The sequence below is a fragment of the Trichomonascus vanleenenianus genome, assembly GCF_965637985.1.
Source record: "Trichomonascus vanleenenianus strain CLIB 3782 genome assembly, contig: TRVA0_015S, whole genome shotgun sequence".
In the NCBI taxonomy this organism is placed as follows: domain Eukaryota; kingdom Fungi; phylum Ascomycota; class Dipodascomycetes; order Dipodascales; family Trichomonascaceae; genus Blastobotrys; species Blastobotrys vanleenenianus.
The window spans coordinates 153,490-173,643 of NW_027481872.1; the positions used below are offsets into that span (position 1 = coordinate 153,490).

General features: G+C 47.6%; 8 protein-coding genes and 1 non-coding gene across 10 annotated transcripts; 5 read left to right on the forward strand and 4 right to left on the reverse strand.

Moving 5' to 3' along the window:
- Positions 1-156: 156 nt before the first annotated feature.
- Positions 157-3,642, reverse strand: TRVA0_015S01354 (uncharacterized protein; the record flags this gene model as incomplete). The annotated part of the gene is made up of 1 exon (XM_076684400.1): positions 157-3,642. One exon carries the CDS (start codon positions 3,640-3,642, stop codon positions 157-159), a length of 3,486 nt encoding a protein of 1,161 aa, XP_076541368.1.
- A 2,553-nt stretch (positions 3,643-6,195) lies between these two features.
- TAP42 (Tap42p) lies at positions 6,196-7,236 on the reverse strand (the record flags this gene model as incomplete). Its single annotated transcript, XM_076684401.1, has 1 exon — positions 6,196-7,236. One exon carries the CDS (start codon positions 7,234-7,236, stop codon positions 6,196-6,198), a length of 1,041 nt encoding a protein of 346 aa, XP_076541369.1.
- A 165-nt stretch (positions 7,237-7,401) lies between these two features.
- Positions 7,402-8,766, forward strand: TRVA0_015S01398 (putative methyltransferase; the record flags this gene model as incomplete). The annotated part of the gene is made up of 1 exon (XM_076684402.1): positions 7,402-8,766. The coding sequence occupies one exon, from the start codon at positions 7,402-7,404 to the stop codon at positions 8,764-8,766; it is 1,365 nt and encodes a 454-aa protein (XP_076541370.1).
- Positions 8,767-9,268: 502 nt separating this feature from the next.
- On the reverse strand, positions 9,269-10,756 carry MPE1 (protein Mpe1p; the record flags this gene model as incomplete). Its single annotated transcript, XM_076684403.1, has 2 exons — positions 9,269-10,488; positions 10,582-10,756. 2 exons carry the CDS (start codon positions 10,754-10,756, stop codon positions 9,269-9,271), a joined length of 1,395 nt encoding a protein of 464 aa, XP_076541371.1.
- A 703-nt stretch (positions 10,757-11,459) lies between these two features.
- Positions 11,460-11,935, forward strand: TOA2 (transcription initiation factor IIA subunit gamma; the record flags this gene model as incomplete). Its single annotated transcript, XM_076684404.1, has 3 exons — positions 11,460-11,542; positions 11,624-11,669; positions 11,729-11,935. The coding sequence occupies 3 exons, from the start codon at positions 11,460-11,462 to the stop codon at positions 11,933-11,935; spliced, it is 336 nt and encodes a 111-aa protein (XP_076541372.1).
- A 699-nt stretch (positions 11,936-12,634) lies between these two features.
- Positions 12,635-13,357, forward strand: YIP3 (Yip3p; the record flags this gene model as incomplete). The annotated part of the gene is made up of 4 exons (XM_076684405.1): positions 12,635-12,667; positions 12,736-12,777; positions 12,836-13,048; positions 13,109-13,357. 4 exons carry the CDS (start codon positions 12,635-12,637, stop codon positions 13,355-13,357), a joined length of 537 nt encoding a protein of 178 aa, XP_076541373.1.
- A 228-nt stretch (positions 13,358-13,585) lies between these two features.
- On the reverse strand, positions 13,586-14,881 carry TRVA0_015S01486. Of its 2 annotated transcripts, none has more exons than XR_013062083.1 (4): positions 14,755-14,881; positions 14,158-14,202; positions 13,821-13,975; positions 13,586-13,635 (listed from the first exon to the last, which is right to left on the reverse strand). It is a non-coding gene; the product is annotated as an uncharacterized misc_RNA (transcript). The 2 variants fall into 2 exon arrangements; XR_013062084.1 differs by having other exon boundaries at positions 13,586-13,625; positions 14,158-14,389.
- A 781-nt stretch (positions 14,882-15,662) lies between these two features.
- Positions 15,663-17,618, forward strand: SHE10 (She10p; the record flags this gene model as incomplete). The annotated part of the gene is made up of 1 exon (XM_076684406.1): positions 15,663-17,618. The coding sequence occupies one exon, from the start codon at positions 15,663-15,665 to the stop codon at positions 17,616-17,618; it is 1,956 nt and encodes a 651-aa protein (XP_076541374.1).
- A 226-nt stretch (positions 17,619-17,844) lies between these two features.
- Positions 17,845-20,007, forward strand: FRE3 (ferric reductase family protein; the record flags this gene model as incomplete). Its single annotated transcript, XM_076684407.1, has 1 exon — positions 17,845-20,007. The coding sequence occupies one exon, from the start codon at positions 17,845-17,847 to the stop codon at positions 20,005-20,007; it is 2,163 nt and encodes a 720-aa protein (XP_076541375.1).
- Positions 20,008-20,154: the final 147 nt, after the last annotated feature.

Here is a 20,154-nt window from a genome sequence, read left to right on the forward strand (position 1 = left end):
GGCCTAGCATTCGAGTGTCAACCAACCCTCAAGCTCCGTGGTTATGTCCCGCAAAGTTCAATTGTTTCGACTGCTTTTCGCCAAATGGAAAAAAAAAATGGGAGGCTAAAGATGAACAGTGAAAAATACTCAGATTAAATCATTAATATACATCTATTATCCGACAATTTTTTTCAAAAGTCCCTCGACACTGGAGACAAACTGATGGTACTCCTCCTGAATGTCGTCATAATGCAATGCTTTCCGGGCAGTACGATAGCCGTTTCGGTTATCGATATCACACGTTCTCTTGACCTGTCCTAGCGACCCATCAATAGAGAGTCGCGGATTGACCGTCGCCTCGACAACAATCCAGCGGTCCTGCTCGTCGCCGATGCCCTTGAGCGTGTTGAGAACCAATTCATACATATCCCTTGTGCCAACGACATCACCCTGGATGTTATTTTTCGCCAGCTGAAGGTAGGCAGCGGTGGCGGCCCCTTTAACGTCGCCCTTCTCCATGTGCCACGAATAAAGGGTCTCATATTTTCGTAGCGCCTCAAGGCACTTGGCCACCTCGTGCCTCATGCCAATAAACGGATATGAGCACATTCTGCGCGAGTATCCGTGGGACACCATTGACTCAACGAGTATATCGGTCTTAGCCTCGTACTTGGGCGACTCCTCCATGATCTGTAGTTCTACCAGAGCCTGGTATGCATCGTCGTAGCTTCGACATTCGATTGCACAGTCAAACAGTCGCATGTTTACGTCAACCGCCTTGTCTGGCTGGGTAGTGATATAATTCATCGCCAGCTTTGCCAAAGAAAGGGCGCAGCTGTACCGCTTGTTCTTCTCAGCGAACTTCGAAAGAGAGAGGTAGAAGCTGATGATCCCATTGGAGAGTGAGTCTCGCAGCGTTGAATCTATTCTCTCGGCGATTGCGTTTCCGAGATTCCTATCCAGCATATCGTCAGCCTCAATGCCAACAGCTACCGCTACCCGGTTGAGCAGAGCTCGCGCCTTGTGGTCCTCGCCGTATGCCAGCAGGACAGCGCCCTTGATGAATGTGCTTAAATAGTCGCTTGGAATGTACACAGCAAGGAATTCCTCGACCGCCGCCTGTGGGGCGAACCTGAACAGCTCGACGCTCAGCTTGGAAGGCGCGGTTTCCATGAGCAGCTGGGTCCACAGCAGTTCAAACGAAATACCGCCTTGATCATTGCTGGATAGAATAAGGGAGTCCATGAATGAGAGCCCAGTCAAAGGCTCGTGGCCGGAATGAGACTTCGCTACGGTGAGGTCGTGCACTCCAGTAACGAGTTCGTCGTAGTCGGTGGTATAACCCGTCTTACAAGGAGCGCTAAGCAGGAAAAGGGTCATGCACAGCTGTTTGAGCAGCCTTGAAAACTTGGAGTACCCGGTGGTCTCCTCCTGAATAAGATCATCGTGGCTAGACGAAATGACCATGATGATAAGAACGTCAATAACCAACGCCTGGCAGGTAGACGACACCTCGAACAGGCTGTTAGTAAGGTACTGGGCTCCGAGAGCGCTGTGGAGCAGTGTATGGCCCTCTGACCGGTTCGCCTTTACAATGGCCCCGTACAGCTCGCCTACCACGCTATCGAGTTCCTCGATCTCAAACATGGCCGTGACTAGAACACCCAGGGAGGTCTCCGAGAGCTGTGGAGCGATGTGCGACTCATAAATGTTAACGAGACGGTCGCTGGTAAGGAAATTGTGCCGGCTCTTGGAGAAGTCTTCCTCAAGGACGACGAAAAACTCCCTGAGGATATGCTTAGAGAGCCCATTGCGGAAAGAGGCCATAGCATCAAGCAGCCGGAGCATTTTATCCACCACAGAAGGGTCTTTGTTGGTCAATTCGGCCACGATCTGAGTAGCTTTGGCGGATGGAGCGGTGCTTCTGTTACTCGAGTACAGTTCGACCTCTGTGCACTCGCGAACGACACTAATAAAAGAGGACTTGATGAGGTAGACCCGCTGGTCGGCATCGACAACGAATGAAAGGACCTCCTGGCCCTGCTTCTCGAGCTCAGAGCAGAGCCGTGTGAATCGGACCCATTGTAGCTGCAGATCTCGCCCATAGGCCTTGTAGTCGCAGGACATGCCATCGCCGCTAGTAACCATCGAAACAGCAGCACCGACGGTCTTGCACACGCGCTCTATAAATTGCGGGCGGCTCAGGCGCTCCAGCTGCTCTAAACTCAGCTGGGACACGCCAGAGGCGTAGTGCTTGCCGTAGATGGGCAAAGCCGTCTGAATAGTCTTCAGCGAAAACCCTCCGGGACCGAAGATCCTATTTACGTAGTAGCTAGACTCATCGTCGCTTGTGGCATTGGTAGGGCCCGTGAGCTCCTGTTGGAGGTCACTTTGGAGACCCTTTTCGCATATGACCCACCCGGCCCGGTCTAGTGGGGCCTTCGAGGGAATCGTCAGCATGTGCACAGCCGATGAAGTATCGCTCTTCCACGTAACCCACAGTTCTTCTTGGTGGTGGTCTTTATGCTTTGCGTGAAGTTTGAGGTCGGCAATGACCCACACCGCGGTACTCTCTGGCTGGACAGCGGGAATCTCAAAGCTGTCACCCAGAGATTCGAGCTTGTGCGGTGTCGCCTCCCAGAGCTGGAATACTCCGTCGCCCAGCGGGCAAAACGTTATCAGGCGGTCACTTTCGCTCCCTGAGCTGAAAGAGAGCAATCGGGCAGGAACTGGCTCAAGAAACATGCCGGACCGCTTCCCATCATTGTTAGTAGAATTACTGTGGGAGTAGTACCCCGATAAATAAATACCCTTCTCTGCCACCAGCGCACTCGTCTCGAGGTTCCACAGCTTCAGCGTGAGGTCCACCGAAAGGGTAGCGAGCACCGAGCCCTTAACATCCATCGACACCACCGCCTTGACTGACACATCGTGGTGGCCGGGGACCTTCTCAGAGTAGTTCCACGGAATGAGCCGGCTGAACAAGAGTCCCGATCGTGCACTGTCGTGGAATGTGCTTGTTGTAATGACGCCGAGAGGCGAGTTTCGATCCAGCCGCAGCAGGGTACCATCAACCAAAGACACAACACTCGTGCGAGGAGACACGGCCCGCAACATCATGGGCTTCTTAATGTCAAACGAGTAGGGGCTTTTGATGCTTCGCCAGCTCTGGGCGTGCTTACTCGTAAGTTCCAGCTCCGCCGCGCTCTTCGAAGGTTCAAACGCTTCGTACGGGAAACTGACCGTGTAGAAGAATCCATTCACCGTGATCCAGTCAATGATAATCTTCTCGTCTGCGTGATCGCTGTGCACCTGTACACAGCCCGCTCTCAGGAACAGCGGGCTCTTGATCTGAACTTTGCGGTACAATTTCCCGGCAAAGTCGACCGGCTGGAGTTCTAGCAGGCGGTTCCTCTCGAGGACCCGCCACACAATGTTCTTCGGGCCCGACTTGGTGTGGCGGCACAGCATTGACCCGTGGGTCGCGACGTGCTCGAGATAGTACTTATCCTCAGCATCGCTCACCTTGAGGGCCGTCTCGAGCTGCTCATTGTCGCGGGCGCTTAAATCGGGCAGCGGAACCGACAATCGCAGAGGCGACAGATCGTACTCGTCAGCTGGCTTGCTCAGCTGCGTTTCCTTGTACCGGATCACCACCATATCGTCTGGTTCGTTTTCCGGTTTCCTCAACGTATTGTTTGATTTTGGTGGTCGTCTTGAATTTTTCGTGTTTTTGGGTTGTGTGGCTTATGTAATCTATGCGGCTCGTACGGCTTGCAAAGCTTGTGCGGCGTTATCCGGGCCTATAGGTATAGCGATTGCCGGTGTCTGAAGGATCAATTGACCTTTCTCTCCTGGGGTTCCACCCCAGACCCCATACTAGGGGGCTCTGCCCCCCCTCCCCCTTTCCCAGCTTGGCAGTGCCAGCTAGATATTAAATGGTACGAAACCACTAGGTTATATGTACCTGAAAAACAATCGCTAAAACCACATCAACTGATAGGTTTGATGTAAAATGAACTAAAGCGTGTATTTAGAAAGTACGCTCTAGGCGCCAATTTCGATTCGTATTTAGGTATCGATTGTACTACAGGATTTCTTCACCCTGGGCAATGGACTTCAATCAACGTTATTGTATTGTATTACGGGGTACAGGGCCTAAGTACAGTGAACTAAAGCACGCGGCTATTGACAATAAGTAGAAGTCTGATGAGCAAACGAATTTGTAATTTATATTATATCAGTAAATAACGAAAGCCACAATGAATGTTTAAAATGAATGGAACAAGGCGAGGTATTCATCTTCGTGACGGTGAATAGGAGTACATGTATGGTGATGTCTGGCGCATTGAAATGGATTCAAGGACTCGAACTGCATGCGGCGCCAACATCTTCTTCGCCGTCACTCGAGCATTTTCGCTTCCGCGACTCAGGTGACAAGCTGTTCATGTTTTAAGCATCGAGGTGAGGCTGTAGTCTCCTATTAAGAGCTCCAAGTTGGATGTAGCGGAAGTTCTCAAACGATTGATGTCGAGGATGGACGATGTCGTCGTCCATCCTCCTTGAAAAATGTGTCTCTCACAAAGTCGTCGGTAGAAGTTCTTTCATTGAAATTAAAGATAAACATGGCCCTCCAATCAAAAATAGGACGTCCTTGCAGTAACTTGAATATCTTTGTACTTGTTTGGAGAATGAAGCGGCATTACCACAAAGTATAGACCCTTCGTCAGATAGTTCACCCTTTTCCCTCATAGCGGGATAGTCAGCATCCGCACAACCAGTAAGGAAATCTTTATGGATTATGGTTCCAGGCATTTTAAGGTCACGCGACGTAGGCGTCTTATTAAGGGATGGGGCCGTTGCAATACTGGTACCTAGATATTAGAAACTGATATAGCTACATATTGTACTAGCGGAATAATCAGGGTTTGAAATATTCTCTCATCTTCACTGTGATAAACTTTTTAGTGTCAGCATACTCAGTGTTGAGCCAAGGCTTCCACCGCCAGTCGATCCAATCACCGAATTTCTCAATCCTATAGTTTTTCCACCGCAAAAGTGGTGAGATATATGTTCCAATAAACACATACTCTGGGGGAGTTTTTGATAAAATGTCAACATGAAAAACAATTATAGCAAAATCAACGAAAACTAGCTCTCGCTCTCGTGAAATTTCTGGCGCAGTGACAATAAGATTTCTGGGCCATAAATCTTTAAGCGTACGTTATACCCTGCTTGTATACCAAAGACTCAAAATCAATCACTGTCTTCATCATCCGCTGACGGGCTTGTTGTGAAAAGTCCGCTGGATTTGTCTGATACATCGACTTCCCTGGTACGAGTTCAATCAATATGAGCCGAACTTGGCGTGTCTTCAAACCCTGGTTATCAATCCCCACAAGAAAAGACTCTGGGATGCGTACATCCAGAGAGTATGATCCATAAAACATGGGTAGTAACCCCCCCCCCCTGATAATCAGAGAATTCATGATAAAAATGTACTTCTTGACCGTAATGCTCATCCGCAATGTAAAAAGGGTCCAAAACTCTCTCTAAAGGAGGATGATGCAAGCGCCTTTCAATCCACGTGAGTGTACGTCTCTCTTCCAATATATCCTGGGGAGCACGACTGCAATTAAAATATTCAGGCAGAGGTAGAGGGGCAACATGATGGTGGACAGTAAACTTCGAGCCCATGATATAGGGAGCCGGTAGCTTCGACTGGAGAACTAAAGCATCGTGGCTAGCAGACCAAGATAACGCTGTATTGTTTACGGATACATACTATACTGTCCAGACAGGAATGCCGATAGCTAGACTCCATTCACACTGACTGTCGTTAGTCAATACCGTGTTAAAAGTGATACTTATATACTAAGTAGAAGTGGAATAGATATAAGTAGAAGTGGAATAGATATACGTCAAAATCTATTTTAGAATCCGCACGAGATAGTATGTGTGTAATGCTACAGTTAATTGGCAATTGATGGTTATAGATTATGCCATCATGCATGACTATTTCCGCTTTCATTCGAAGTATACACCTATTTGGTAGCGATAGTTACATAAAAGTGATAACAATAGCGTCTAATCCTCGGCGGATACGAGCTACGGGGAGTTTGAGGGGCTGGCCCCTCAAGGAACCCAATTGAACAGCCTATACGAATGCATTGAGGCGGTGGATATTATAAATAAGTCTCGTCCAAACAATTATCAGCCCCGGTTAATGGTATTGCCAGAGCCCTTCGGGTTTGCTTCAACAAACTCGTCCCATTTTCGTGCCTTGTAAGTCTCCTCGTCCGTCTTGTCCATGTTATCCTCGTCCTCAGATTCCTCCTTGCCATCATTACCTCCTCCTTGGATAATTCCACCCTGCTTCAGCTCCTCCTCAAGGTACTCCTCCACAGTCATCGTCGGAAGATACTGCCCAGTGCCAAACACGTTCTTTTTGACCTGGTCCCGTGACCGCACGATGGTAAACGGCCGGTTGACCTTGCCTGACTTTGACAGCAGTGGCCCAGTATTACGCAATGGCTCATCTAGCTTGCCGAACTGGTACCCAGAAGTGTTTCTGTTTTTTTCTCTTGAGTCCTGGGACGACTGAGCGCCCGGATGGGATGGTGGTGGTGGCGGCATGTTCTTGAGCAGCTCAAGTTCCATGTATATATTCTCCAATGCCGTGAACGCCTTAAGAGCCAAGATACCCTGCTGAGCCAACTGAAGCTTTCGATACGCTTCGTCGTCTGACATGGGGTTGCTCGCGGCGTAGACTAGCTGTTCTTTCAGTGATTTCTCCAGCTTAAACCGCTCAATTTTATCAGCTCTCCTGGCAGTTGCATCTCCAGACTGAAGATGTTCCAGCTTTGGGTTCGCAATTACGCCATTCAGCTTCTTCGACAGGGTATTAGTGAGAATCCCGTATGAATCAAGAAGCTGTAAGTACCCTAGATAATACTCCACTGCCACTTTCAGGATCTCCGACCTGTCCTCAGGGTTCTTATGGGCCCTCTCGGTCAATTCGCCAAGATAGTAGTCTATGCCCATGTACTGGATATCCTGGGCATTCAGGTCCTCGAGGCCCTCGTTAGAGCTGAACATGGCAACGCTGTCCGCCAGCTTCTTGCTCTGCTCAAAGGAGCGGATGACCGACGCCAGTTCACTCCTGAACTCAGGCGTGTCCTGCCTCAGGCCCTTGCTCTCGAGGTTTTCCTTGAGCTTCAAGCTCTGTCTATACAGCTCTTTCAGCGTCGACATGAAATTTGATTACGCAGTTTGGTGGCTGATCCTGATCTCATCGGGGCTTATCCTTCCGATCACTGAAATTTCGGGGCCGCACGATAACTGAGACCTGTTCGGTACTAAGTCGACGTATACTCCTGGAAAGGTCCAAAAAAAAGCTTAGCCATTAATTATCGTAGAATGTCTGTGCCTGCTCCGTACTATAACAACGACGAGAAGTCGTTTGCGTGGTCTTCGGCCCGGTCTCGATGGCCCGTCATCCTGACGGGGGCTATCGACGACTTGTACAGAACTGTCCAAAGCCTCTCTGAGAGCGAATCTGACAAGATTACCGAGGGCATGGAGCTGATCCGGAAGGTAGTTACTCTCAAGTACGAATTGGAGCACAACCGCAAGATCTCTCCACTGCCAGAGGGCGATCTCTACGGTAAAGACATCGTGGACTACAACCGTCAGCTGGAGAAGCTGGAGCCTGGGCACGATACGTGGCTCACCGCACCATGGTTGTACTCTGAGTGCTATCTGTACCGACGGCTTGCGACCTTCTTCGTCGAAACAGAGCACTGGAAGCACTATGATGTGTTCCTTCGTCAAAAGAATGACACCTTCCTGCACTCTAAGACTGCTGTGTTTGAGCTCGCCAAGCGGTACAAGAGCCTTGAGGCCCAACTGAGCTCAGATAAACTGAATGACGAGACCCTTGAAGTTCTGTTCCGGGAGTTCACCGATGTTTCGTTGTGGGGTAATGCCACTGACCTCTCCCTGCTGACCAATGTCACTCTCGAGGAGATCCAGGCTCTTCAGGGGGCTGAAACGCGAAAGAAGAACGAGAAAAACATCCTGGCCAACGACCTCAGTGAAGTCTGGCAGACTCTTCTCGCTGAGAAGGGCGGACGAATTGACATTGTTCTGGACAACGCCGGGTTCGAATTGTACACTGACCTCGTCTATGCCCTGTTCTTGCTTGACTCAGGCCTTGCCGAGACCATTGTGCTGCATCCAAAGAACATTGGCTGGTTCGTGTCTGATGTTCTTCCTTCAGACGTGCTCCACATCTTCAACCACCTCATGAACCCTGGATTCTTTGGCCAGGTCGACGACCGGCCGGATATCGACTACCTGGTTGAACGACTGGCTGATTACCACGGAAATGGCAAGATTGTCATCCGAAGTTCGTCGTTCTGGACCACTGCGTACTCATTCAACGAGATCAAGCAGGGCGGCCTTGGAGGCGGGAACAACGTCTGGGAAGACCTCAAAGACTCCAATTTGGTGATCCTCAAGGGTGACCTGAACCATCGAAAGATGCTTGGTGATTTGATGTGGCCAAAGACCACTCCTTTCCGAACCGCTATCCAGGACCTGGCTACCTCGGGTGTTCGAGTTCTCACCCTGCGAACCTGCAAGGCAGACACTTGCTCGGGTCTTTCCGAGGATGTTGTTGCGAAAGTTGAGAAGGAGTGGGCGGAAACGCAGGATAAGGAGGGTTACACTTGGGTGTGGTATGGCAAGTACGCTGTTGTTCAGTACTCGGATGGCCTATGAAATCAAAATGGAAAAGCGTGATATGATTTGATAATTGCTAGAGTTGTAGGTTTATAATGATCTGGATATGTTAGCTAAGCTTGTAATCGCCAGCCTCTATACTCAATTAAACCTATTTTAAGTCTGGATATGTAATAACTACGCGAATGTACCATTCTAGTACTTGCCTCAGCTTTGCTGGATTATGGATTGTTTAATTACCCATTTAAAATATGATTGAGTCAAAATATGCCATTTGGCAACAGCTTTATTAATATGCCTATGTACCATTTGAAGTTATCACTATTACTCATTCATACATGGTTCAAAATGAATCGCTAAATGTCTACACTAGTATATCTTATCTTATCAGGATGTTTTGTTCCCATAAACATACGTTTACGTACAAGCTTCCCATAAAATATGCAGAGATGTACTCATGTCAATTGATCCTTGTCGCTAACTGGTAGTGAATGCATTAAAACAAGTATGATGACGATAAATATCTAAAATAAAGATTAGTCTATGGCTTCTTCGAATCATTCTGCATCCTCGAACCGCCATTTCTCTTCTGTGCCTGTTCCTGAGGCTTCTGCTTCTGCGCTTCAGACTGATCCTGATCAGGCTTCTGCTGTTGCTGCTGCTGCTTCTGGAAGTTCATCATCATATTAGGGTCCATCATCGGCATAAATGGCGGCATCATTCCAGACATCATCATCATCATTGGCGGAGGCATCATTGGCATCTGCATGAAATTCTGCTGATCATTCGGGGTGTTTTCCTCACCATTGCCGTTTGCTTCGTCCGTCTTTGCCTTCTTGCCATCCGCATCTTCGCCCTCCTGCTCGTCTTCTTCTCTCTTCCTCTTGCTGGACTCATCAGATTCTTTATTATCTCCTCCGTTGAGACCCTTTTTGTACTCCTCCACTCGCTTCTGCATCTCCTTGTCCGGAGTAAGCTGGTCCAATAACACCTCGTCCTGACCGCAATTGGGGCACTTGAAGTCAGAGTCCAGCAGAACAGTCTCGAGAGCGTCCCGAGAATACGTCTTCTTGCAGCATGGCGTCGTAACTGGATCAACAAACAGCTTGTGGGTGATCGGGTCCTGCAATTCAGGATCTGTGGGTTTTGAGTTGGCCGCTTTGCTACCCTGCTCTTTCGCCTTCTTTTGATAGTTCTGCCACGACGCATTATCGGCCACGGCCACAACGTACTCGCCCTCATCGTTGATCATCATAGTGCTTGGACTATCCTCCTCATTTGCAGGCTTCGCAACGGTCTTGAGCATTGACCGTGGAATACCAGTGGTCCTACGCACCCGCTTGCCCTCCCAGTTGGGATCGTTATTAGTCGGGCATGCCTGGATCCAGTGGCCCTTCTGGCCACACCGATAGCAAACGTATCCTGCAGGAGGCGGATGGTCAGGTACATTGGCATTGATCTTGCTGTGAGAGGAGTAGTAAACTGGCGCGGCGCTGGCCATGTGCTGCTGAGTCTGCTGCCACTGCTCGCCCTGGGCCTGGAACATGGCCGAGATTTTCTCTTCTTCGGAGCCAGCGGGGGCATCAGGAAGACCTGCATTCGAAGGCGCAGAACTCTTGATGACCGGAGCTGGCTGTTTCTTCTGTCGGATAGATGCCAGGGTACCAGTCACGTATTTAGACGCACCGGGCTTGTTAGCCGGCAACCGTCTGGCAATTACGGACATGGACCGTGGAATGACCTGAGAGTCATCTGCATATTCTATATTTCATAGTTAGTAACTGGCTCAATTGTATAAACAAGTTGAAAAATCATTAAAGCTCTGCATACTGCAAAGAAGCAAATGATACATACCTTCTTTAGTGTCGGGGTTGATAATGTGCAAGTCAAAGGAATCCGCAGTCGCCGTGAGTTTATTGGCAATGAGGATCTCCTTCTTGAGGTCGAACACTGAGATGCCAGTACCGTCAAAAGTAATACGGGAGGGCTCTTTCTGCGACTTGAATTTGTAGTACACGACAGAGCTCATTATTATTATTACTCTTGTTATACGTTCTCTTCTTCTTTTTTAGCCTTTTTTTTTCTTCTCGTCTTTTAAGGCAAAAGGAGGGCTGTATTTGGACAGTTCTAGAGAGAATGACAAATAGTACCAATAAAAATAATGTAATGATGAGCCGTTTTTACTTGACGAGCTCTTGCACTTCTCTATATACAAAAGATTTTATTTACGAGAGGTTCGGTCGCACTTCTGTCGTTTCTCAACCGTTTATGGCTGCTGAGAAGTGGCGTAGAATATATAATAATGAATACGAATAACTGAAGTATGAATGAAGAGGGAAGGTGAAAAAGTCCAAATTTTGTAGTTAAGAATATAGCCGCGGAGGGCCGTCTTAGTTACGTAATTCTAGTCCCAGTGGTTAACCAATTGCCCCTGTATATGGTGGAGGCTCAAAAGCTATAGATACAGTACACTGTAGTAAACGAATAAAATTACAGTAGTATGAGCTACTACAGCAGTTATGAATTGCCATAATTTTAGTAGACGTCTCTCTAATTCCTGGAATTTCTGACCGCTATATGACCACTGTTGTACTGGTTATTACCGTAGTGATATTCCAGTGGCTTCTACAAAGTCGGATCTCCGTTTGCGCACGCGCAGGGGGAGGCTTTATTCCTCCGCCACGGAATCTTCCCTTCTCCACTACACCCCATATAAATATCACATCTGAAGGATGAGTTCAGTGCAGTATTATGAGCTCTACCGAAGGAGTAGCATCGGTACTGCGCTCACTGATGCGTTAGATATGCTTATCTCGTATGTTTGTGTTTTCCGTCTCATTTCTGTAGTTTTTTTTTTTCAAAATTTGTGTGTAGACTAACATGAATTGCGTACAAGTGATTCGCGGATCCAGCCTCAACTGGCCATGAAGATACTAGAAAACGTAAGACCGTTCACATTTGCCTCCATTGAAAAAAAAAAGATATTAACAGACTTATTCAGTTCGATAAGGTCATGGCTGATCAGCTGAGAGAAACTGTCAAATCTCGACTGTCTCTCAAGGGCCACCTGCATACCTACAGATGCTGTGATGACGTGTGGACATTCATTGTCAAGGATGTTAACTTCAAGATGGACGGGGGAGAGATTGTTCACGCGGATCGAATAAAGATTGTCGCCTGCAACTCGAAGAAGTCTGCCGACCCTTAGTTCTATCTATATTTATTATTTATTATCATGCATAGAAGGTATTTATTATGTACGTTTTGTATCTAAAGAAAGCGAAAAAAAAAAAACTAGATTCAACGATATTTCATGGGATATTTGTGTTTCGCTAGTTCAGTGAGAGGGAATAGCCAGTTTGGTAGCTGATAGCTCCTTAATACCATGTACCGGAATTTAAATGGCAAGGAGAACACTTCCAGGCATTGTACAGTTTCTCTGAGCTACAATACATGTCCTTATTTCCAGGAGAAGCTAGAATCAATGTATCTTTTGGTATATATTGGAACATATGGAGAACTGCCATTATCTTATGACCGATTCGATACCAATGTCTGCTTAGTCGTCATGAACTCTCCCACAGTATGAATGCGGCTTGTGCGGCTACCCATTTCCTCCACCAAAACCAATATACCAACGAACTGTCATAAATCGTTTACAGGGCTTTTTATTTTTTCCAAAAGAAAGTAAATCGCAATACAAAATCCAGACGTTATTATTTGCGGCTGAATTCCATATGCACAGGGTTACGTGGTCATTACATGCTTCGCCTTTTCCACCTTCATAAGCCTCGTGCTGGTATATTAACGGGCGCAGCTTCCACTGAAAAGTGTCAACTCCCAAAAATCCTACGCACAGTCCAAACACGTCAACGACTAATAACCGCGTCCTAATAGTAATACTAACATGTCTCTTGGATCGTTTGCTTCTTCGCTCCAGGTAAGTGCAACTAACCGGGATATATTCCTCTTCAAGAAATAAGGAAAACTGACTAACCTGGCTCACAGCTTGGGTCTCTGACCGGAAGATTTGGCTATGAACGGCTTCAGGTACGGTAAATCACTAGCCTGTAAATATGTGAACTCTGATCTAACGAGCTCTTTATAGACCGAAGCCGGTGCTCTTCGATCGCGATTCAGCAATGTAAAGTCGTTGACTGATTTCTTCGACATTAAGCGAATGTCCAAGCCACAGGGCTGGGGCGACGCCCAGTCACGAATCAACTTCAACCTGAGCTATTTCTCGACTAACTACGCCATCGTATTCGCTCTGCTCTCGGTCTACTCCCTGTTGACCAACTTGCTTCTCCTCTTCGTTATTGTAAGTCAATGTTTTTGATCTCAGATCGAGGGAACCGCACTAACCTCAGATGAAATATAGGGCTTTGTCGTGTTGGGAATGCTGGGTATCGGGGCTCTCCAGGGCCAGGATCTCGACCTGAGATTCACTACTATCCCAACTTCGTCTCTGTACACTGGTCTATTTATCATTGCGATTCCACTGGGTATCTTTGCCTCGCCGCTCTCTACTATCCTCTGGCTCATTGGTGCCTCTGGAGTGACTATTCTTGGCCATGCCGCCATTATGGAGAAGCCAATCGAGTCGGCCTTTGGCGAAGAGCAGGTCTAAAAAAAAGTCAAATAGAACGATATCTATCTTTTGCCTCCCAATTCTAGCTCCTCATCCGTTACTGTATTATATTGACGCAAAGCGCTACGCTCCCGGGAGGTATGGAGGGCTGGCTCTCCAAGTGCAAATCCCAGCGCACTCTATATATCTCAATACATTCATTGAATAAATACTCGTTACTCTATTATACCGACACGAAGCTTTGGAGGGCTAGCCCAATTGATAAGTTCTGCTCTCAAATACCACTGTATATTTCTCTCAACTACATCTAAATATTCCTATCAATGTTAGCGAAACATTTTCAAAAAGATGCAGTTCTTTTGGTTTGATCAGTGATAAAAAGTGCCCTGTCACAGGCGAGTCTCATCAATTGCCACGTATTTTGGGCGTACAGTTGACCGTCGTGAGTATTTGTTCATCATATAAAACCTCCAAACTGCATCCAAAGGGTGAATGAACATACCAATTGTAATGGAATAGAAAAAAGCCGTAGACTTTATACTAGCTCAGACGCGTTGAGTTCTCAAACATGAAAATTCAGACATATGCTTGTCTATTATTCAACTTGTCTCATCATTGCCAGGATTTTTTTAAGCTACGCGAAGTGAAAATCATTTTCTTCTTCGATGTTAGTAAACGCTTCACAATCGCATGACCAAATCCAATTAACATTGCACAAAAATCAGTAAAGCATGAATGGTAAAAAAAGTTTTATCGTCATCGGGAAGCCCGAATATGACTCGTCATCAGGTGTCATCATTTTGTGTGCTTCTGGATGGTTGTATCGGAGTAAAACTTACCAAATTGAACAAATGAGATTGAATTGTCTTCTAATTCTATGAATTCTTCAAACAATTCCAGTTAGTTCATTGTTCTCAAAAAAAGTTGATAATGGCAAAAAAAAATCAGTAGCGTAGGTTTTCTAGGCCTACTAAAAGCATATCGGCTCATTTAACGTCAGTGCCCAGTGCTGATGGTCGTCATTTGGGATATTCTTTTGCCAATTACCGGGATATCATGCAATTTGCATACCTATAAAAGACTGTTAGTAATGTTTCGATATTCCAATAATTGGAGACACATTCGGCTTTAAATCAGTAGTAGTTGTTGCAGCAAAAACTTTATCAACATATAAACGTTCTGTGGGTAATTCCAGCTTTGTTTTGTTATTTCATCACTTAAAAGCCGAACGAGTTCCAAATATCTGTAATCTTTGTAAAAAAATCATACCTGCACATAATGTTAGTCAAAGTCGTCAAAAGAAAATCATATCAGAAAGATGACGGTCAGAATCCACGTCTGATCATTTAAACAATATCACAAACTCTAGTTTGAAATTTGAAGGTTGGATCATCATCGTACCATCGTTCCGAACTATCATATCCGGTAATGCTTACCTTATTAAATCTATATAAAAGAGCTCCAATGATTTGTGCAAAATAAAACCTTTATGAACCATCGTAGCGGAATCATGACTCCGCTACTTCATAAAGATCTCAATCACACAGAGATCATAGTGTGTCGAAAAACCATAGAGTGAAGTGAAAAGTTTCGTGTTTCTGGGGCTCCCTTTATAGTGGGAAAAAAGAGAATTCCCAACCAATCCGCGCGGCCCCGCAGACGGTATCGTCCCAATTAGGAAACGCCTTCCGTTAGGGCACACTTTGGGAGGACCCGACTTCCTCTCCCCGTGTCGCATTGTCGGACCCTTGACGTTATGGGTCACGGCTGATAATTAAGTGAGCCTGAATACAGTACAGTAGTGACTGAGGAATAATTTGGGCTATATGCGGTTGCAAGGTTATAGGGACTGCTGATCGTTTTAAACTAGGTACTTCGTAGAGCCGGTCGTTAGCTAATGCAAGCACAGCTTTACCTGAAATACGAATATATCTCATATCTTCCAAGCACAATGTAACTCGTAGTCTCAATTTTTTTGTTATATCTCTTCTGGTTCTACTGGTACACTTGTATTGGTGTGTTGCAATATCTGGAGATTCAGCCGCACGGTGTGCGGCTCATGTCCAACTTAACACAGTGCATTAAATAATAAAAAAGATCCATATCCACTTCCATCCACTTCCAAATAAATCCCATTCATCTGAAGGAACCACTGCTAAATATAAAGTCAACCCATTAGCTCTAAACATCTCAGCCAGATTAATTGTACAATTTCATTTGCGGGCAGAACCTACACGTGGAGTGGTGCGCCCGCGGTAATAATACAGCTTTATCTTGTGACTGTTGATAGCCTGACACCACTACCACTTATCACCAACCTACCCCTGGGACATAGTAGTCAACCATGGCCTGCAAAATGCGATTCAAGTCGCTCGTTTTGCGGCTCTTCGTGTACTATTTGATCTACTTGTCCATCTGGAAATGCCCCCCGAGCGCGGACCCGGCGACTCTCGAGGATGCCCCGGTGCTGTGCAAGCCATTGCACCACGGTTTCGACCTCGCCGCTCCCTACGTCAAGCCCTACTACAGCCAATACGTGGACCCTGCAGTCCAGCGCATTGAGCCCTATTGGAATAAGAGCGTCGCTGCGTACTCGCGATACGTGGAGCCGGGTGTTAGGGTCGTTGTCTCCAAGGCCTCGGCCGTAGCTGATCCCTACGCGGCCAAACTCGTAGACGCGCACGCCCGGTACGTCAAGCCCAAGATCGATCTTGTACGGGCCAAGTACGACGCGCAGGTGCGCCCTGTGCTTGATCGGGCATGTCTCGCGGGTCAGAAGACGTTCGACGTGTTATACTCGACCTATTATGGCTACGTCCGTCCGGCGCTAGAAATGGCTCGGCCCTATCTTGAAAAGAGTCAGCGCGTTGCCCGAGACAAGGTGTATCCTGTTGTCAAGCGGTATTCTCTCGTAGTTGCGTCAATTGCCAAGGACTACTGCCTTAAGGGCTATGACTGGGTAACGACTAAAGTGTCCCCCAAGGTGAACAGCGTCTACAAAGACAATTTTGAGCCGCAATTAGAGAAGATTCAGGACCGGCTCCTCAACCGCCAGGACAGCAGCAGTACTTTCAGTAGCGTTTCGGCCAAAGTATCCGAGAAACTACGAGATGCGGCTGGAGAGGTTACATCAGCAGCGGCCACTGACAGTGAAGATGGTTTGTTTGAAGAGGAAGAGACAATTACCGAAACAATCTACGAGACGGTGCGACACACAATGTCTACCACCGTCGAGCCAGAGCGGACTCACTCTCCATCCCAGCCGAAGAGCGATCAGCCAAAGAGCGATCTTGAGCACTGGAAGCGCGTAGTGAGGAAGCTGACCAAGGATGCGTTCAATTCGTTCTTGGACGACGTAGAGCTTGAAAAGGCTAACATTGCAGGGGGTGCCGAGCCCGTGTTCACCAAGCTGTTGCAGGATCTTCAGCATGTGCAGACCAAATCGATTAAGGAGCTTAGCGCGCTCGTGAGCAACATTGAGCGGACTGAGGCGGATAACGGTCAGCCAGTTGGCGATGAAATCACGCCTGCAATGATTCAAACACGATTTAGAGATGCGGCAGACGAGATTCGAGTTGCTGCGCTGGCAGTGCGGTTTGAAGCTGAAAAAGTGGCCCAGGACGCAGTTAACCGAACCGAGATGGTACGACAGGCGACCATTGAGGCGTTTGACGAATTCTCCGACGCCGCGATTCAGGAGATTGGCCGCATGATGGTTTCCGTTGACTCGTACGGGTCCTCTGCAAGCTCCAACGGCGAAGCCGATGAGGGTACTATTCAATGGAAGGATTGGAAGGAGTACCGAAAGCTCAAGGACCGGTTGCTTGGTACGCGCAAGGAACTCAATGATTTTGACATTAACATGTCGGACATAAACAAGATGCTGCGCGAGGCTCAGGAGACTGCCAATATTCTGGCCAAGGAAACGGCTCAGTTTTTGAGTGCCATGCGATCCAAGGCTGACTTCCTTCTCCAGCAGCGTATTATTGAGCAGCGAAAGAACACGGATGAGGAGAAAGAGGAAGGGCCAGTAGACGCTGAGATATACGAGGAGCTCGAGGAAGATGTTCCTGAAGATACTAATGATGGAATCGACGTAGAGGAAGACTTAGAGGAAGAAGAGGAGGAAGAAGGAGAAATGCCGGAAGCGGAGGATGTGGAGTATATTGAACCTGTCGAAGTCGCAGAGAAAGAGGACGAAGATGTGGAGCAGGCGGAGGAAGATGATAATGAAGAGCAAGAGAAGGCGGAGAAGGTTATGAACGAAGGATCGAGTGCTAAGAAGCACGAAGAACTGTAACGATAAGTAATATTATTGGGGCCCAACTCGGACTAACGGATGAGCGTTGATGTAAAGTTTAATGAACTGTAATAAAATTCGACATGAAGTGGCGGGCCTTTATTGGACACTTCCTCAAGACCAATTGAGATCTCAAGTACTCACTTGGAACAATCTATTATTTTCTCTCTACCGAATGATGTGGGTAGTATCGCTATTGCTATTGGTGGCAACTCCAGCCGCGGCAATGTGGCCCAATAGCTGGATTATTGGGGAGACCTGCCATCAGGCGCTGCTCCTCCAGTTTGACGGCTGTAATACCCAGGACGTGCGGTGCCTATGCAAGAGCAACAGCTTCCTCGGATCAATTGCTCTGTGCATCAAGACCCATTCCCTCGGAGCCACAGAGAGAGACAGTGCCTGGGATCACTTCACCTACAGCGTGTGTGAAATTAACAATGCTGTCGTCTCCGACGTTGACTATCAAAGCTCAATCGATTATGTTAACTCTACGAAAGTGCTGGACCATTTTGCCAGCGACCAGGTGCCCGTGTACCAGCCCGTCAAGGTTCCATTTAGGAAGTTCCGTATGGCGTACATGTCTGTCTACAACTACCTTCGAATGAAGGACATTGGCACATGGCAGGGCTCTTTCCTTGTTGCATATTGGGTTATTATCATGATTCTAGCGACAATGAGCAAGTTTCTGACATATGTTTACGTGCGGTTTTCGAGCCGTCGCGCGTGTATGGACCGCCCTGGCAAGGCTACGAGATGGCTTCAGAAGAACCTTTTTATCCCGGCCTGCTTTGGATTTAAGCACATGACGAGACTCAATTGTTTTGGCATGCGGTTCATGATACCCACTAGGTTCGAAACCATCGTCATTGGCGTGTACTTCATCCTCAACATTATCTTTATGGTGACCCCCTATACCTTCCTCGACCAGGACATTCTCTATCCTTCGCACTACAAGGAGATGCTGCGGTTTGTGTCTGACCGGTCTGGAATCATTGGGGTTATCCAGATGCCGCTCTTTGTGCTGTTTTCTCTACGCAACAACCTGCTAATCTGGTCGACGGGGTGGACATACACAACCTTCAACACGTATCATCGTGCCATTGCTCGGGTAACCTACCTTCAATTTATCGTCCATGCCGTGACGAAGCACGTCTTTTCAGCGTCTTATGGCGCTTCGCTGGTCAAGTACTTTTACCCGCTGCCGTACTACCGCTGGGGTGTGGCTGCAATGTTTCTCATGGCAATTATGGTCGGTAGTGGGTCATTCCGCGTAAATTACTATGAAATCTTCCTGCGGCTGCACATTGCCTGTGCCATTGGCGCTTTTGTGTGCACGATATACCATCTCAATGGACTTGGGTACAAACAGACTGTTTACGTCTCGTTCGCCCTGTGGTGCGCCGACTGGATTATTCGGCTAACACGGATAATCTTTATCAACTTCTCTCTCATCCTGCCCCCGGCCATGGGGTCTGCACGGACAACGTTTGCTCAAGTATGCGTCGTCAACAAGGATCTCATTTCCGTCAAGATTAGAACGCCAATTGTGTGGCGGGCTAAACCAGGACAGTATGTTTTTATTCACTTAAACCGGCTGCGGTTCTGGGAAGCGCATCCGTTCTCGGTCGTGGGGCCCTCAAGCGACGGAGAGTCCTTCCAGCTCATGTGCAAGCAGCGAAATGGTATGACGAGGCGATTCATCAAGTACTTGACGAAGAAGAACTGTGCTGAGAACAACCCAATGACCATATCTGTAGTGATTGAAGGGCCTTATGGCAGCCATTGTCCCGTGGAGAATTATGATAACGTCCTGCTTATTGCTGGAGGAGTGGGAATCACGGGAGTTATGCCGTACATCGAGCACCTCATTGATCAGGAGCGGTCAATTCGCATTGTGTTTTTATGGTACGTTCAATTCCGCCATGAAGCATTCTGGGTAGGCGAGCGGCTTGCTAAGGCATACCGCACGGCCAAGGCGGAGATTTTCATTCATGCAATGAAGGACCTCGGCGAGCATGGGCTAATGGAGAAGGAGGACTCTCTCGACGCGGCTCCAACGACCGTGCCGCAGCTCAAGCCGACCTCGGTGTCGTCCATGACTTTGTCGAGCCAGCAATCGCTGAACTCGAACTGGTCTGAGACGGACTTGGCCAGGTCTACGGAGAATTTGGGTAAGCATGGCAATTGGCAGGATATTATCAATATGGGGCAACGGCCAGACCTCAAGGAGCGCATTGGCAATTTCTTTAAGCAGAGTGGCGGATCTGCTTGTGTGTTGGGATGCGGGCCGCCTCCAATGATGGATGCCATTCGGGCAGGGGTAGTTGAGACGATGGATTATTGCGAGCATGGCCGGGTAGACTACTTTGAAGAGGCCTATTCTTGGTAATTGCTAAAGTTGCTCGGGACACCTTAATTGTACCTATTTGGTGTAGTAATTGGCATACATGTGATTTTGTTATAATTGACTATTAGCTACCTGGTATGCGATTTGTTATAATTGACTAACTATTAGTGTCATTTGTGATATTTGACT